The sequence below is a fragment of the Triturus cristatus genome, chromosome 9 (genome assembly GCF_964204655.1).
Source record: "Triturus cristatus chromosome 9, aTriCri1.1, whole genome shotgun sequence".
Lineage (NCBI taxonomy): Eukaryota > Metazoa > Chordata > Amphibia > Caudata > Salamandridae > Triturus > Triturus cristatus.
Genome location: NC_140592.1, coordinates 78,438,221 through 78,457,243, shown reverse-complemented (window position 1 = coordinate 78,457,243; position 19,023 = coordinate 78,438,221). Strand labels below are relative to the sequence as shown.

The window sequence follows — 19,023 nt, the reverse complement described above, 5'->3', positions numbered from 1 at the left end:
AACGTTTGTCCATGTGTTAGCCTTAAATATATCAGGCAATGAAACACCAAAGAAAATGGCTGTAGAGGTTGCAATGCTCCTTGTGAAATTAGGTTCTACCTTTGTAGTATATGGCCTTTCAGCTTTTTCATGGCAAAAAGCTACGGCTGCTGAAACCCATCTGACAATACTGCCTCTTGTTACCGTTTGCCCCTTTTTTAGTGCTGCAAAAGCCACCAGAAGTTGATCAGAATTTTGGGAGGATATATTTCTTTCCATTTGGAATTTAAGACATGGTTTTACATCCAGAGTATAAAGCACTCTTCCGGTCTGATTGGATGGATTTTTTAAAGTAAGTCTGTAGAACCACTGGTGTGATAAGGTGGAAGTCTGTTGGAACCTTAGGAAAATATTGACAGAGTAAAGTATTTATCCATCAGCCCTGGCAATAAAGTACACTCATTTTTAAGTCGAGCCTAGAGGCAGCGCGCATGCACTGCTCTGCGAGGCTGTTGTACTCTCTCTGGGAAGTTTGAAGACGCCCACCTCTTTACATTGGCTGATTGGTCCGCCTTCATAAATTCTATAGTTTTAGTTGGGGAATAGAGTACTGTTGTCCCGCCTTGGGGCTGTTTTGTACCGCCCTGGCGACTGCCCGTGCTACCTGGATCCTTTTGATATGGGCCATATCTTTTGGTAAGTGCACTACTTTTTCTTTTGTGTTTGCTTGTTTTATAATTCCTGTCAGGTTTCACTTTGCTCCCACCCCCCTACCCTTGTTGTATTCCATTTGTTCCTGCCCCATTGTCCTTGTTGTCTTACTTCCCGCCCCCCTCCCGTTGTCCGTATTCCCATCCCTTTTCCAGTCAACCCAGCAAGCGACTATATATGTCAGATTGGCTCCCAGCTTGACCTCCCAGTGAGCCTCTACCTCATCTTACGAACCCGTCCCCACTATTTGCCCGGCTGCTGCACTTTAAGGATTCAGACCGCCCCCAACCTGTAAAGAACCTGTGAATGCTCAACAGAACAGCGGCCCTCACCACGGCGCAAGCACTTCTGACATCCAAGTGGCATCTGCTATGCTTCAGATACAAGTACCATGGTAAGTTCAGGTGCTACTTTCTGCTTCTTGGACAAGCTATGGTCTGCCTAGCACTCTTAAACCATCACCTACTGGCAGAAAGATTTAGTGAGATAGTCATTGACTCATATCCTTGTGGCCTAGCAACTGTAGGAAAATTAATAGGCTAACTGAATTGCTGTCCAATCGTTTCACATAAAACACAATACAGCATGTATTGTAATAAACTGACCTATGTTTTAAAACCATTAAACATTAAGGGCCCTATTACGATGTCAGGCGGAGTTTCTTCCGCCCGACATTGTCTCAGTCATGGGACCGACCAACACCCCGGTCGGCGGTCCCAACAGACTTATTACAATGGGAGCATGTATTCCGGCCAGAATGCATGCTCCCATTGTAAAATAGGAGGTGCAGTTCATCCCCAGACTTTACAATGGGAGCATGTATTCTGACCGGAATGCATGCTCCCATTGTAAAATAGGAGGTGCAGTTTATCCTTGCACCCCGTGGCAGGCACCTCAGGGTGCCTGCCACTGGGTGCAGGGATCAACAGGGGGGTCCATAGTTGGGCCCCCCTCAGCCTCCAACCAAAGGCTGTGCACCCAAGGGGGCCCTCCAGGGGTCCCCCAAAGTCTAGTTCCGACAGCCTTTCTGTGTCGGAAAAGCAAGCATGGAACGGCAGTTGAAACCTGACATTGTAATCCCAAGGGAGGAAAGAGCCGCCCTTGGGATTACTGGCGGCATTCCAACTGGCAGATGGGCTCCCCGAGCCTGTCAGAAGCCAGTCCGAATGACCATTCGGAATCCTTTCCGACCACCTCCATCGTAATGAGGCAGTCTGAAAAGAATCAGACCGGCATATTACGATGCAGTAGTAAAGGCTCCGACCGACGGTCAGAGCCGTTTCCGACTGCATCGTAATGGGGTCCTAAATGTTGCTCATGATGATTACAAAAATAATTTATTACATTTAATAATAAAAGGCTTCATTACAAAATGATGGATGGTTAGTAATACAGCCATGCAGTGCAGAGTTTGGGTGATGGGTCGAAATGTATTACTTCATGAATATTAATGAGATAGGTCACAAATTGCGACCTACATAGATCCGCATCCATCACAGGAATGGTGGCCTCCTGGGCTCAGCAGACCACCATGTCTATGATTGCTTTAAAATAAAGCAATCATTCTTTTAAATGCAGCCCATTTTCCTTAAAGGAAAACGAGATGTGTTAAAAAAATAAGTTTTCCAAATATTTTTTAAGAGTAAGCAGTGGTCCATGGGACCACTGCCTACTCTTGTAAAATATTTTTGTAAACATTCAGAAAGGGAAAGCGGTTCTTTGGGAACCCCTTCCCGTTTGTGAATGGATTGCCACTATCTTTGTGTAGTCAGTGATATATAAATGTTTTGATAGTATTTTGGTCGAAAAACATTAGTACGTCATTCCGAATTGGTATTTGACAGGGAATCCCTAAATGCCCCCCTTCCAAATACAGACTCGTATGTAGTCGCAAATCTAAATTGTGATACATTAACATGTAATCGAATAGCAATTCGAGTTTGCTACTTACCATTTTCATGATCGCTAGCAGCCAGATTTTGTGACTCAGACCAGTGCTTAATTTGAACTCCTCAGCACCGGCACTTATTTGTCAACACCAGCACTTATGACAGCTGCCACAAGGTGGCGCTGTTTGTGTCCTTTAGAGATGAGCAAAACAAGAACTGTTTATTAATTCAATGTACATTAATTCCAACTCCAACTAACTCCTGCCACCCAAGCCATTCTTATTGCTTTGCAGGCCTCAAATAGCCTGAATTGTCACACTTGTAGTAATGTGATGGTTCAAAGTTGTGCAGGTACTGTCACTGGCAGCATGGCACAGTCAATGAATAAGACCCTTTGCAAACGCAAATAAGTTTTATTACATCTGGCCCTACATTCCTTATAAGCAGTAATAAAGATAAATGTGTTGATAAAGATTCTGTGGTTTTATTCAGATGCCTGGGCTTCTCTCTCTAGGTGAGGTTGTTTCCCTTGTGGGTGGCACATAGGTGCTTTGTTGTCTCTAGTGAGGATGTCAGGACTTCTTTATCTGATTAGTGCCATTGACTCAGCTTCAACTGAGTATGCTTACCTACAGCTTCACTTTGCAAACAAGGGGATAATTTCTGAAGTTTATATAACTGCAAACACATAACTGCTTTGTTATACTTGAGATGAAGTGTCAAACATAACGCAATGAAATGTTACACATAAGTACAATGTGAACGTAGAAATACCACACATACGCGATCTGAAATTGTGTCCGCTATATAAATGCACTCCGACTAAGCTGTAGGTTCAAAGATATAACGGTCCAGTCAACATCTATGTTTCAAGCGGCCAATAGAGAACTGAATGTGCATAAAACAATAGAGGCAATAAACAAAAGGTTTATATTGTAACTAAAATCTGTTATCACCCTTTATACGTTCTCCTTTTTGTCAACCTCAAAACCTTATATTCACTACAATGCATTTCAATTGGGTGCTATCATGTATATTGGTCCCAAGATGGCTGCCAACACTTTTTGGTTGAAGTGTTGGCAGACGATCACATTTCCGTAGGATTCCAGTAGGTTTTTGCGCTCCCAGATATCTATATTTTTTTTATCTATATATCTCTGAAACTACGGAACGGATTTAAACCAAATCACAAAAACCACACTTTCTGAACCAGCATCTAGCTTTCTGCCAAATTTGGTGTAATTCTGTTCAGTAGTTCAGGCTGTAGTTATGTTTAAGAAATAAATAAATCCCGAAGACATAACATGGTGAAAACGCGTTTTGGGGCCCCTCCTTTTTCTCGACCCCTGCTCACCCTGAAGCTTTCAACAAAGCAACTGAACCAGAAAAGAGAAGTTTTGTGAAAATGTTGTGAAGATTCATCATGCGGTGCTAATTTTATTGGCAAAATAAAAAACGCTTTTCCTATGGAAACGCTGGTCCTAAAGGGGGAGAGAGGGAGAGAGAGAGAGAGAGTAAGAGAGAGAGATAGAGAGAGAGATAGAGAGAGAGAGTGAGAGAGAGAGTGAGAGAGAGAGTAAGAGAGAGAGAGAGAGAGAGAGAGAGAGAGAGAGAGAGAGAGAGAGAGAGAGAGAGAGAGAGAGAGAGTGAGAGTGAGAGAGAGTTTACAGTTAGGATGTAGTTTCCATACGAAGAGCGTGTTTTGTTATGCCAATAACGTTGGCGTCGTTTGACGAATCTTCACGAAATTTTAAAAATTAGTTTGACGCTCACTTCAGCTACTGTCTTGATAGTTTTGTGGTGATCCGTAAAGCGGGCACCGACAAAAAGGGGGGTCCCAAAACACGTTTTCACCATGTTAATTTCCATATGAAATTTGAAACAAAACTACAGCCCGAACTGCTGAACGAAATGACACCAAATTTGGTAGAAAAGTAGCTGTTGGTCCAGAAAGTGATCTTTTTGTTAAATGATGTAAATCCGTTCAGTATTTCCGGAGTTATTTAAAGAAATTACCAGTTGAATGTATAGGTCTGCAGAGGATCCAAGACCCCTTCCGATCTCGTGCTGAGATCTGATTGGCTGCCAACACTCCGAACCAGGAAGTGTTGATAGCCACATTGTGACTCGGTTGAACCTAGTCACAGGAAAAAACATTAACAAAGAAGAAAGGGGGGCAGGGTAAGAACACCCTTACCGCTCTGGGACATTTGGGGGGGGTCCAAAAAAGCATTTGTTTTTTTTATATAATATAAATATTCACTGAAATAAAACAATGCTTAAAGTGATTAATAGTTAGGTGTTAGAATGAGGCACAGGAGAACATAAAAAAAGAACATTGAAATACTGCAGATATAGTTTAGTGAACTAACTATAACTTTTGCCACCATCACATGCTGCTTATGACTTAAATATTCTATCACTCATGATATTTCCATTTGGTCATGGGGCACATGCACATTATTGCTTAGAGTACTTTAGGAACCCTGTAGACCACTCACCTCAGATTTTCCAGCACAAGAGTGAACAGAGAATATGTTCTAAATTAGGGTGAGCCTCTTAGAGGTGTGGGGGTGGGTCACATGAGAATCCATGAAAGATGCTAATACTGGAGAACTACAGTTACAAGTTAGTAACTTATTTTCTATTTCAGTATTGAATCTTTCATAGTTTCATATGCTTGAATCAGACTAGTTAGTGGTTAAACATCGCACTATATACATTAATGAACAGTAACGGATGGTGGGATAGCAAATGAAGTGACAGCTCACCTTATTGGAATAAATTACGTAACACTGCTTTTCCCACTGCTGCAACTTTCTACACTGTTGAGTCCGAGCAATAGAACTGCTGCCAACATGCCTATTTTTCTATGTTGCTGCTCTGCAAATGCCCTGCATGGACTCACCACAAACAAAGCTATGGATGTAGAAATACTCCTGCTGGTGGAGTGTGATCTTACTTTACTATGTAAAGTCCACCTTTCTCTAGTCTGACAGAATTGCATAGCAGTAGAAATGTAGCATGCTATATTTTGTCTGGAAAAGTGGGAAACCCTTTCGAGCGGTATCATATGTCACCAGCAGTTGGTTTGATTTTCAAAACTGTTTTGTTCTGTCTATGTAAAATATCAGGTAAACATCACTCCCCCCGCATCCGTGACCTTGCATGTTATTACAACGCGGTTGTTACAACGACCGCGTTGTAACAACGCAATACCATTACCCCGCAAGTCGAAACCACGACTTGCGGTGGGGGGAGAAGGTGTTGGATTTTAAATCCAACACCTTCCCTACTGTCCGCACCGACTGGAGTTGGAATAGTAAATCATACTATTCCAACATCCAGCGCCCCCCTCCGCAAGTCATGGTAACGACTTGCGGGGTAGTGGTATTGCGTTGTTACAATGCAGTCGTTGTAACGACCACGTTGTAATAACATGCGGGGTGAGGGAAAGTGGGAAAAGGAGTGCTATTCAAAATTTCAGGCATCTTTTAAAAATCCCAGACATGCAATACATTTTCTGCTATATCCTTCAGTTTAGGAACCAATGTTTTCAAAACAATTAGCTCCTATAAATGAAATGCTGATTGAACTTTTGGAATGAACCTAGGTTTGTTCTCAAAATTACTTGATCACTCCTAAATTGCATGAATGGTTCTTTAATGTTGAAAGCATGTATTTCACTTATTCTCCTTGCTGATGACTCTGATAATAAAAGTGCCAGATTCCAGGAAAGAACTTTAATTTCTGCTTTTTGAATAGGTTCAAATGGACTCTTCATTAATTGTGAGAGCACTGTATTTAATTGCCAAGGAATGAGAGGATGCTTTATTGGAGGGTAGACTCTAAAAAAAGTCATTTGAGAAAGTCCTTGAAGATTCTGTTAGACTGACCTGTTCGAGCTAAATGTAACAGAAAAGGTAGATCTTGTTCCAGTGTAGATGTTATAAGATGAATCTTTGATTCCGGACACCAAAAACAGAAATACTTCCATTTGAATTGGTAAGGTTTCTTGTGGTTTCGCCTCTGGTTGGAATTTCTTTACCATTATACAGACTGTTCAAATGGGCAAATTCATTGCGTTCCGGAGTCAGGCCGACCAGCGATTTCAGATCAAGACGAAGTGCTTGGCTGAAGTTCATAGTTAATAGCTGGGGTAATCAGTCACCGCTAGATGTGATGCTTCCTGAATGGAGAAAGGGCCTCACCATCATATGGCAAATCCAGAATTTTGCTTTGTACTTCAGGGCTGAAGGAAGAGGCCTCCAACTTCCCTTGACTCCAAAGAACGTCCGATCCGGCCACTGCCAACTGTCTGAAGCCGAGGGATGCAACATCCATGGCAAAATCTATCATTTCTGACTATGCTCTTTCTCCTTCTTGAAGGATCTTATTTGCTTCCAATTTAACATTGTCTGGCAAACAGTTAATATATGGTCCTATATTCAACCACATATATTTGTCTCTGTGACCAAGTGTTGCTAACAAAATAGCCACTCTAACTGTGATTGCTGACTGAAGAAAATGTTTTCTTATATTATCTAAATGTCTATCCTTTCTATCAGATGGTGTAGAGATTGGGGTGGATGGGTTATTTGAGCAGTGTTGGGCAGCCTGCGTCACCAGTGAATCTGGCTTTGGGTGTCCAATTACACAAACTGGTAAGCTGTAAGGTGCTTTATATTTTTTTCTAATTGAAGCAAGACCACAGAAACAGTTGCTGGATTTTTCACAGTTTTAATACCTTCTGCAAAATGTAATCTACAATACGAATTGCTCAAATTTGTGAGAAGGTTCTTTGAAGTTGTATAGGAAACAGTCCAAGTGTTTTGCAGGCATTGGCAGTTCAAAACTTTTTGCTGCTCTTCCCAAAGGGTATGAAAACCCCCTATATCATCTGGAGGTGAATCCACAGGTTGTGGAAATGTTGGTGATGGAGCTGGGATTAAACAGTCTTTCCATTCAGTAGCCGCATCTAGATTGTATGGTATTTCTCCTTCTTCTCATACCTTCTCTGTAGACAAATTGTTGTCCACTTGAAGGATTGGGGCTTTTGGTGTTGGGGTTTGTTTGGGAGATGGTGCATATGGTAAGTTACAAGGTGTTTGTAGAATAGGCAGGAGCAAGCAAGGAGATTGTGGAGGTATTGATCAGACAAGGTGATGTTAATTTCAAGGGTTCTGAGAACTTCTTATAATAATCTGCCAACATGAGTCTTAAAATAGTGACTAGGCTCTGGACACAAGCAACATTTCCTCCTGAGTTTGTTGGTGTGTGTAAGGCTGGTACAAATCCATATATTAGATTGACCTGACTCCATGCGCCTCAGTTTGAGAAGAATAATATTCACCATTTTCATCATCCTTATGGCATTTTACATGGAGTGCACTATGTACTAATACAAGGGGCCCATCTTCATCAGAGTTGTCTTTATCTAATAGGTGACTTGGGGGTAGTGGTGAAACCTTACTCAGAGAAGTAGTTCTGGCATTAATGGAACAGAAAGTATTTTCTCCTTTTCCAGACTCTTCTTTTCTTTCATTGACAAAGCCTTTTATGGGTGCTCTCGTGGCAGTTGACCTTCTAACCTATCTCTCTTCTGAAATTTTTGCTATATTCTGAGGAATCCTCACAATCTTCACCTGAAACTGTGTTGTCCTTGGCTTTGATTTTCTGAAGCCATAGTAATTGTCTCCCCTCTCTATCCTTTAAGGCATGGGTACTCACAAACTTTCTCTCGGTGGCCAAATTTACAATGTGGTTTTTGGCCGAGGGCTGCACCAGTGAGGGCAGCGTCAGTGGGGGCGGCGCTAGAGTAAAAACAAATCACTACAGTTTCAAAACATTAGACAATGCAGTATTTCCTAAGCAGATGTAACTACAAGGGAGTTGGCATGGAAAAGCATAAAAGATTTTTCAGGCCTCAGTATAAGCTCAAGTATTTTCACTCATTCTAGCCAAAGAGAGTTTAAACCCCTCTTTATTAACTGAAAGCAAAACCACTAGTCTCACTAAAGCCAGCAATAACACCAAAGGATGTCACTGATAGGCCGAAATGTGCAACAACAACGACATTCAGATCAGAAGTCACATAACAATTGCCATTGACTTCCCCACTTCCGGCCATGATTTTGGTCGGGGAAGAATATTATGTATTACTTCAAAAAGTGCTAAAGCAAACCTAAAGAGAGATGGGAGCTGAATATTGAGATGAAGCGACTGCAGGCGGAGAAGAGGGTGCGGGCAGAGAAGAGGCTGGGGCGGAGAGGACGTCGTCGGCAACACGGAAACGGGAAGCTTTCCAAAAAGGCCCTTTAAAATTCAGCTGTGAAAGTGCTAACAGCTGACTTTCAAAGGGCCTTTTGTGATGCTTCCCACCGGTGCCATGTGTGATATCACAGTGGCAGGCACAGAGGCCGGCAGTAAACATAGAAGATGGCCGCAAAACCAGACGTAGTGAGTACGTATTGAATACGTAGTCACTATGTATGCTCCTGCGGCCATCTTCTTTGTTTACTCACTGGAAACGTAGAAACGGCAAGGCAAGGTCCGCAGGCTGCCAATGAAGGCCTGCCGGGCCGCTGGCTGCCCACGGACCGTACTATGAGTATCACGGCTTTAAGGTTTTAGAACACAGATCTTAGAATCTTTTACCTTACAAGAGGGGTGGGAGCAGTTTATGCAGTCCTTATGTGGATTAACTGAATGCAGCCTCTTCTTTCCACAGGTTATACGTGTTCTGAAAAGTCCTTTTTTAGCAAGCTCTGACTTCCCGAGTGGTCAGATTTTCTTGAAAGATGGTACAATGTTGATAATGTAATCAAATTTGTTACGATAACATTTCTAAAGTTGTGAATATCGACGTGAACTGAGTAGAGCTCAAGTGGAGACTCCTTTCACACAATATGCAGTAGAAAATCTGAAGGATGGTAGCCTCTGAGGGGAGTGGGCTAGAGGTGGCTGCAGCCTGACTGGCTGGAGTTTGGTTCTTTTTGGTTGATTTGAATAGGATACTAACATTGAGTTTTTTTTAGCCCTTCCAGACTTGTGTCAACAATGGAGAATGCTTCAAGCATGTGAATTTATGAAGGATTCAATACTGGAAAAATAGATTTACAGCTGCAATGTATGCTTTTGTGAATACCTAGCATAAACCCTGCTATTTTAGTTGGTAAACACGCATTTAAAGATGAAGAAGCCTTTGTCAATCAGGCCTGTTGTGCTAGAAAGATACAATATGATGTGAATTATAGTGAATTATTTTATGGGGAAGTAAAATTAACTGTACTTATTTACCTGTATTCGGCTTGGCACAATGTTATCTGTGGTGGCAAAAATAAGCTGCTTGGCATTGGCAGTATCTGGTGATGTCAATATCACCTTTCCGGTTCCAGTTCCTTCTGGACTAGTTAAGATAAACTGTTGCTGCTTGGAGGAGCCAGAGGAGTCCACTGCTGTCACTATCTGGATTTTCTGACCCGTTTGCTGATCTGTCACAATCTGCAACAAATATTTAAAGGATTACAATTAAATTTTACTTAAAGACAAATATATAGAGTGGGCAGAGAGTTAGTGTTTGTGATTCAGATCCTCATGGACCTAATTGGGAAGTATCGCCTAAATTAAAATTTGTAGCAGAATGATCAGGTAAGTTGTCAACAAAGTAATCAACTAGTTTACCAGCTATAGTTGGAATGCTGTTGTACATTTTGGAGGTACCTTAAATGTTTCAAGTTCAAAATATACCTTTTGTGTGAAAAAAATGATTTCCAAATGTACTGTTTAGAATATAGTACTTTTTAGCTGCACAACGAGTTCACAGAACATATCACATTTGTATAATTCTGTCATGAGAGCCGTGCATTTAGTAAATATTGTTTGTTCATTAAAGAACAAGTTATTTAACTTCGGTAATGCATTATCTGGTACAGACAATATCTAGCTGCAGATTCCTTACCTTTGAATTTCCCAGGCATCAGGCTGGATCTGGAAACGTTTGTGTGAGCAGTACTCATTACGCTCACCGTCAGGTGGCTACATTCGACTCTGTGTGACGTCATCTGCGTCAGTTATGATGTCGTAGTCGCCTATATAGGTACCAACCAGGTGCACGGACATCAGTACTTTTCCATGTCAGAAGCGCAGAGCCATGAAGTGACTGGCATAACTGAAAAAGGGAGTAACCCTAGCCCAAACAAATACGTTCGCAGAGCAGGGAGGCATGGGTGTGTCTGTAAGGAATCTGCAGCTAGATATTGTCTCTACCAGATAGTGCGTTATCGAAGGTATGTAATTTGTTCATCTGATGGAGATATCTAGCTGCAGATTCCTTACCTTTGAATAGATACCCAAGCCATACCATCCTGCAAAGTTCTCTCACTAAAAAGTCCTGCAGGACCGAATGGGCAACATGCCAGTCCCTGCGGACATGACTGTCCAGGCAGTAGTGCTTGGCAAAGGTGTGCAGAGACTACCATGGTGCAGCCTGGAAGATGTCCAGGACGGGGACACCCAGAGCCAATGCCGTCGTCGCAGCCTTGCCCCTGGTGAAATGGACCCTTAATCCCTCAGGGGGCTACTTCTTAACCAGAGAGTAGCAGATCTTTATGCAGAGAACCACCCAGCGAGAAATGGTCTTTTTCTGCACTGCCCAACCTTTCTTAGCTCTCACGTACCCCACAAAGAGTTGGGCATCCAACCGGAACTATTTTGTGCAGTAAAAGTAGAACGACAACACCCCTTTTGGGTATAGTTGGTGGAGACACTCCTCTTCCTTAGAGGAATGCGGAGGAGCAAAAAAGGTGGGCAGCGTGATAGATTGACCCATTTGGAATGGGGTCACCACCTTTGGAAGAAATTAAGCACCACTTTATCTATAGATGTAATCATGTAGGGGGCTTACATGATAACACCTGTAACTCAATTCCCCCTTTGGTCAGATGTTATTGCCACCAGAAAGGATGGTAAGCAGCAGGAGGGGACACTTGTGCAAAGGCTCGAAAGGAGCACACATAGGAAAAGTAAGGACCAAATTAAGGTTCCACTGTGGCACGACAAAAGGCGTGGGTGGAAACAAGTGACCCAGCCCTTTCAAGATCCTATTTACAATTGGGGATTTAAACAGAGAAGGTTGGTCTGGCAGCAGCAAAAAAGCAGTTAGAGCATAAAGATAACCCTTAAGAGTATCCAAAACAGAGCCCTGCTGGGCAAGGGTGAGAAAGAAAAGAAGAACAGTGGAAAGCTAAACAGAAAGAGGGTCAATAGACCTTTCTGTACAATAGGATTCAAATGTTGCCAACGGCAGGTGTATACTGTTTTAGTGGAGGGAGGCCAGGCCGCCAAAATAACGTTGCACACTTTGGTAGGAAGGTCAAAAGCTATCAACTGTCGTGGCTCAATCTCCACGATTGGAGGTGGAGAGATGACAGGTTCAGGCGGCGAACCCTCCCCTGCTGCTGCGACATAGGATTCTCTCGAAAAGGCAGCCTGATTGGAGGATCGACACTAATTTTCAGAAGCTCTGGATGCCAGACTCTTCTTGCCCAGTCATGAGACACAAGAATGACGTGGGCCCGGTCATTCCTAATCTTCTTCAGAACTCTGGGCCGAAGCGGTATTGGGGGGGAAAGGCGGGCATAGAGGGCCTCAGCTGCCCTCCTTACCACCATGGCATTAGAAGCCCCCTCCTCCGCAGCAGTTGGGGGAGAGAGCATGCCAGTATCTGGGGATGTATCCAGTCCACTGGCTTCCCGAAGTTCCTTATACGAGTCCATTTTCGGTGCAGATACATCCTGGTGTTTAAAAGGGTCCATAGACCCATCCCAGTCCTCTCTCTTGCCTGAAATGTCATGAAAATGATCAGGTGACAACATAGAACCCTTGGGCTCTACTGGCACCGAAATCGGCATCGAGCAACGCCGCTCCGACTCCGTGTCATCGGGGAGCAAGGAGTTTTAAAGCCCGCTTCGGCAAGGCCTTTGGAGCCTCGGCCTGACAGTCCAAGGACAAGTTTGAGTCATGGTCGCGCTCGAGACACCAAAAGCAGACGAGGTGGGGATCGGTAACCGACATGGCAAGGTGACAAGTGCCACATGGTTTAAATCCTGACTTCCTCGAAGACATCCCTCGATACACGAAGAAAAAGTATTCGAATTCGTCAAAAAGTTTTAAAAAACCTGTCAAAAAGCGACAGAGGGGTAGCTCTTCCCGGATGGGCGATTAACAACGTTGGAAAGAAAAGAACTGATGTCTGCACACCTGGGTGGTGCATATGTAGGTGACTGCGACTTCATAACCGACGCCAATGACATCACGCAGAGTGGAATGGAGCCACCCGACGGCACGGGCAAGAGGTACAGCTCATGCAACAGTTTCCAGATCTAGCTTGACGCCTGAAAAATTCAAAAGTAAGGAATCTGCAGCTAGATGTCTATCAGATGATACAAATTTAAATACAAAGATAAAAATACAAAAATATAAAGTAAACAAGCATTGCCAGAGCCACCAGGGCTCGCGTACGTGAGGAATAGTCTTTATCAATGCTTAACCATGTTGCACATCACCAGGCAACAACAGAATCTTTTGAGTGAGTGGCAGCAAGCAACAACAGATGGAGGGCGGGCAGGTTGGGCAAACTGCAATGGAGGGAGGGCGGGCGGTTGGGTGGGGCAAAGAGCAAAGATTGGGGCAAACAACAGTGGTTCAGATCAAACAGTAGCAGAGGGAGGGTGGGCAAGGCAAACTGCAGCGGAGGGCGGGTATGGCAGACAGCAGCGGAGGAAAAGCGAGCGGGACAAAAGCAGAAGAGGGAGAACAGGCGGGCAAACAGCAGTGGAAGAAGGGCAGGCGAGCGTGGAAAACAACAGCGCATTAAAACGCAACAGAGGGAGGCCGAGCGGGTTGGGCAAACAGCAATGGAGGGAGGGCGGTCAGGTGGGGCATACAGCAATAGAGGGAGGACGGTGGGTTTGGCAAAAAGCAATGGGAGGGTTAAAACAGCAATGGAGGGTCGGGAAAGCAGCAATAGAGGGTGGGCGGAAAACAGCAATGGAGGGTGGGCATGTGGGTGGGGGGAAACAGCAATAGAGGGCGGGTGGGTGTGGCAAACAGCAATGGAGGGTGGGTGGGTGTGACAAACAGCATGGGGCAAACAGCAATGGGTGGGTCAAACAGCAATGAAGGGAGGGTGGGCGGGTGTCTCAAACAGAAATGCTGGGCAAACAGCAATGGAGGGATGACTTGCGGGTGAGTCAATCAGCAATGGAGGGAGGAGGGTGGGCGGGTGGGGCAAACAGCAACGAAGGAAGAGTGGATGGGTGGGCCAAATAGTAGCGGAGGAAGGGCGTGTGGGTGGGTGGGGCAAACAGCAACGGAGGAAGGGTGCGCAGGTGGGTGGGGCAAACAGCAACGGAGGAAGGTCGGGCGGGTGGGGCAAACAGCAACGGAGGAAGGTCGGGCGGGTGGGGCAAACAGCAACGGAGGAAGGGCGGGCGGGTGGGGCAAAAAGCAATGGAGGAAGGGAGGGCGGGCGGGCAAACTGCGAGGAAGGGAGGGCAGGTGGGGCAAACTGCAATGGAGGGAGGGCAGGTTGGGTGGCTCAAACAGCAATAGAGGGAGGGCCGGTGGGACAAACAGCAATGTTGGGCAAACAGCAATGAAGGGAGGGCAAGTGGGTGGGTCAAACAGCAATGGAGGGAGGGCAGGCGTGTGGAGCAAAAGGCAATGGAGGAAGGGCGGGCGGGTGGGGCAAACGGCAATGGAGGGAGTGCGGGCATGTGGTGCAAACAACAGCAGAGGAAGGGTGGGCAGGTGGGCCAAACAGCAACGGAGGAAGGGTGGGTAGGTGGGCCAAACAGCAACGGAGTATGGGCGGGTGGGCCAAACAGCAACGGAGGAAACAAACAGCAACGGAGGAAGGGCGAGCGGGCGGGTGGGGCAACGGAGGAAGGGCGGGTTGGGTAAATAGCAACAGAGTGGGGTAAACAGCAATGGAGGGAGGGCTGGTGGGGTAAACAGCAATGGAGGGCGGGCGGATGGGGCAAACAGCAACGGATTGGGGCAAAAAGCAATGGAGGGAGGAAGGGCGGGTGGGGCAAACAGCAACGGAGGGAGGGAGGGCGGGTTAGGCAAACATCAACCGGTGGAGGGAAGGAGGGTGGGTGGGGCAAACAGCAATGGAGGGTGGGGCAAACAGCGATGGGTGGGTCAAACAGCAATGGAGGGCGGGCGGGTGTCTCAAACAGCAATGCAGGCCAAACAGCAATGGAGGGAGGGCTTGCGGGTGAGTCAAACAGCAATGGAGGGAGGGGGGTGGGCGGGTGGGTCAAACAGCAACGGAGGAAGAGCGAGTGGGTGGGCCAAACAGCAGCGGAGGAAGGGCACGCGGGTGGGTGGGGCAAACAGCAACGGAGGAAGGACGGGTGGGGCAAACAGCAATGGAGGAAGGGCGGGTGGGGCAAACAGCAATGGAGGAAGGGAGGGCGGGCGGACAAACTGCGAGGAAGGGAGGGCAGGTGGGGCAAACTTCAACGGAGGGAGGGCAGGTTGGGTGGCTCAAACAGCAATAGAGGGAGGGTCGGTGGGACAAACAGCAATGTTGGGCAAACAACAATGAAGGGAGGGCAAGTGGGTGGGTCAAACAGCTATGGAGGGAGGGCAGGCGTGTGGGGCAAAAGGCAACGGAGGAAGGGCAGGCGGGTGGACCAAACAGCAACGGAGGAACCAAACAGCAATGGAGGAAGGGTGGGCGGGTGGGCAAACGGCAATGGAGGAGGGCGGGCATGTGGTGCAAACAACAACAGAGGAAGGGCGGGCTGGTGGGCCCAACAGCAACGGAGGAAGGGTGGGTAGGTGGGCCAAACAGCAACGGAGTATGGGCGGGTGGGCCAAACAGTAACGGAGGAAACAAACAGCAACGGAGGAAGGGCGGGTGGGTGGGCCAAACAGCAACGGAGGAAGGGCGGGTGGGTTTGACAAACAGCAACGGAGGAAGGGCGGGTGGGTGGGACAAACAGCAACGGAGGAAGGGCGGGTGGGTGGGGCAAACAGCAATGGAGGAAGAGCGGGTTGGGTAAATAGCAACAGAATGGGGTAAACAGCAATGGAGGGAGGGCGGGTGGGGTAAACAGCAATGGAGGGAGGGCAGATGGGGCAAACAGCAATGGAGGGAGGGAGGGCGGGTGGGGCAAACAGCAACGGAGGGAGGGAGGGAGGGCTGGGCAAACAGCAACGGAGGGAGAGCTGGGCAAACAGCAATGGAGGGAGGGAGGGTGGGTGGGGCAAACAGCAACGGAGGAAGGGAGGGTGACTGGGGCAAACAGCAAAGGAGGGCGGGACAGTGGCGCAAACAGCAACAAAGGGAGGGAGGGCGGCTGGGGCAAAGAGCAACGGAGGGAGGGAGGGAAGGTGGGGCAAAGGGCACCAAAGGGAGGGAGGGAAGGTGGGGCAAAGAGCCACAGAGAGAGGGAGAGCAGTTGGAGCAAACAGCAAAGGAGGGTGGGTGGGACAAACAGCATCGAAGGGAGGGCGGGTGGGACCAAAAGCAACAGAGGGAGGGGTGGAGTGGTGTGGCTCACTGGTTAGAGGCGGCAGACCCGGAAGCAGAGGTCGGCCCGGGACCAGGGTTCGATTCCCGACGCGGCAGGGTCTTGGGCCAAGGTCAGCGGACTCGATAATTCTCGCCTCGGTACCGACTCTAACCATGGATCCCACTCAGCAACAATGGGCAATAGCTTGCTTAATCTCCACTTACGGCCCCTCAGCGCCGGGGATGCTTGTCTTCACCTTGGAGATGCCCAGTAAGGGACCATCTCACAGGGAAAGCCAGGATGGGTTCCCCAGCGGTATACAGCGCCGGGACGCCCCGTTGCTGGGGCAGCTGTGCGCTTTAGAAGTATACAACATTTACATTTACATTTACATGGCTGGTGGAACAAACGGCAACAGAGGTAGGGAGGGCAGGTGGTGCAAACAGCAACGGAGGGAGGGAGAGCGGGTGGGGCAAACAGCAACAGAGGGAGGGCAGGCATGTGGGGCAAACAGCAACAAAGGAAGGGCGGGCCAAACAGCAGCGGAGGAAAGCAAACAGCAAGGGAGGAAAGGCGGGCGGGCGGGTGGTGCAAACAGCGACGGAGTGTGGGTGGGGCAAACTGTGAGGAAAGGTGGGCAGGTGGTGCAAACTGCAACGGGGGAAGGGCGGGTGGGGGAAACAGCAATGGAGGGAGGGAGGGTGGGTGGGGCAACAAGCAACGGAGGGAGGGCGGTTGGGGCAAACAGCAATGGAGGGAGGTAGGGCAGGTGGGGCAACTAGCGAGGGAGGGAGGGCAGGTGGGGCAAAAAGCAACAGAGGGAGGGAGTGAGTGCAGGTGGGGCAAACAGCAACAGAGGGAGGGAGGGATGGTGGGGCAAACAGCCACGGAGCGAGGAAGGGCAGGTGGGGCAATCAGCAAAAGAGGAAGGGAGGGTGGGTGGGACAAACAGCAACAGAGGGAGGGAGGGTGGGTGGTTGGGACAAACAGCAACAGAGGGTGGGTGGGTGGGACAAACAGCAACAGAGGGAGGGAGGGCTGGTGGGACGAACAGCAACAGAGGGTGGGAGGGCGGGTGGGACAAACAGCAACAGAGGGTGGGAGGGCGGGTGGGACAAACAGCAACAGAGGGTGGGAGGGCGGGTGGGACAAACAGCAACAGAGGGTGGGAGGGCGGGTGGGTGGGACAAACAGCAACAGAGGGTGGGAGGGCGGGTGGGTGGGACAAACAGCAACAGAGGGTGGGAGGGTGGGTGGGACAAACAGCAACAGAGGGTGGGAGGGCGGGTGGGACAAACAGCAACAGAGGGTGGGAGGGCGGGTGGGACAAACAGCAACAGAGGGTGGGAGGGCGGGTGGGACAAACAGCAACAGAGGGTGGGAGGGCGGGTGGGACAAACAGCAACAGAGGGTGGGAGGGCGGGTGGGACAAACAGCAACAGAGGGTGGGAGGGCGGGTGGGACAAACAGCAACAGAGGGTGGGAGGGCGGGTGGGACAAACAGCAACAGAGGGTGGGAGGGCGGGTGGGACAAACAGCAACAGAGGGTGGGAGGGCGGGTGGGACAAACAGCAACAGAGGGTGGGAGGGCGGGTGGGACAAACAGCAACAGAGGGTGGGAGGGCGGGTGGGACAAACAGCAACAGAGGGTGGGAGGGCGGGTGGGACAAACAGCAACAGAGGGTGGGAGGGCGGGTGGGACAAACAGCAACAGAGGGTGGGAAGGAGGGTGGGACAAACAGCAACAGAGGGTGGGAGGGCGGGTGGGACAAACAGCAACAGAGGGTGGGAGGGCGGGTGGGACAAACAGCAACAGAGGGTGGGAGGGCGGGTGGGACAAACAGCAACAGAGGGTGGGAGGGCGGGTGGGACAAACAGCAACAGAGGGTGGGAGGGCGGGTGGGACAAACAGCAACAGAGGGTGGGAGGGCGGGTGGGACAAACAGCAACAGAGGGTGGGAGGGCGGGTGGGACAAACAGCAACAGAGGGTGGGAGGGCGGGTGGGACAAACAGCAACAGAGGGAGGGAGGGCGGGTGGGACAAACAGCAACAGAGGGAGGGAGGGCGGGTGGGACAAACAGCAACAGAGGGAGGGAGGGCGGGTGGGACAAACAGCAACAGAGGGAGGGAGGGCGGGTGGGACAAACAGCAACAGAGGGTGGGAGGGCGGGTGGGACAAACAGCAACAGAGGGTGGGAGGGCGGGTGGGACAAACAGCAACAGAGGGTGGGAGGGCGGGTGGGACAAACAGCAACAGAGGGAGGGAGGGCGGGTGGGACAAACAGCAACAGAGGGAGGGAGGGCGGGTGGGACAAACAGCAACAGAGGGAGGGAGGGCGGGTGGGACAAACAGCAACAGAGGGAGGGAGGGCGGGTGGGACAAACAGCAACAGAGGGAGGGAGGGCGGGTGGGACAAACAGCAACAGAGGGAGGGAGGGCGGTTGGGACAAACAGCAACAGAGGGAGGGAGGGCGGGTGATGCAAACAGCAACAGAGGGAGGGAGGGCGGGTGGGACAAACAGCAAGAGAGGGAGGGAGGGCGGGTGATGCAAACAGCAACAGAGGGAGGGAGGGCGGGTGATGCAAACAGCAACAGAGGGAGGGAGGGAGGGTGATGCAAACAGCGACAGAGGGAGGGAGGACGGCTGGTGCAAAAGACAATGGTGGAACAAACAGCAACTGTTGGGGCAAACAACGGAAGAAGGGTGGATAGGTGGGGCAAACAACAACGGAGGGGCAAACAGCAACAGAGGAAGGGCAAAACAGTACAGGGCAAACAGCAACGAAGGGAGGGCAGACAGTCGGACGATACAAACATCAACGGGGGAGGGCAGGCAAGGCAAACAGCAACGGAGGGTATGCGGGAGGGCAGATGGATTGAGGCAATCAGCAAAGGATGGAGAGCAGGTGCAT

The 19,023-nt window shown here is 48.7% G+C and overlaps 1 protein-coding gene across 1 annotated transcript in view; it reads right to left on the bottom strand.

The window, feature by feature from the left end:
- The window catches only part of NR2C2 (nuclear receptor subfamily 2 group C member 2), a 324,390-nt gene that overhangs the window by 280,050 nt on the left and 25,317 nt on the right, over positions 1-19,023 (bottom strand). The window contains exon 3 of the mRNA XM_085624453.1: positions 9,879-10,082. Within this exon, the coding sequence (XP_085480579.1) occupies positions 9,879-10,082 (204 nt within the window). The remainder of the gene's footprint in view (positions 1-9,878; positions 10,083-19,023) is intronic.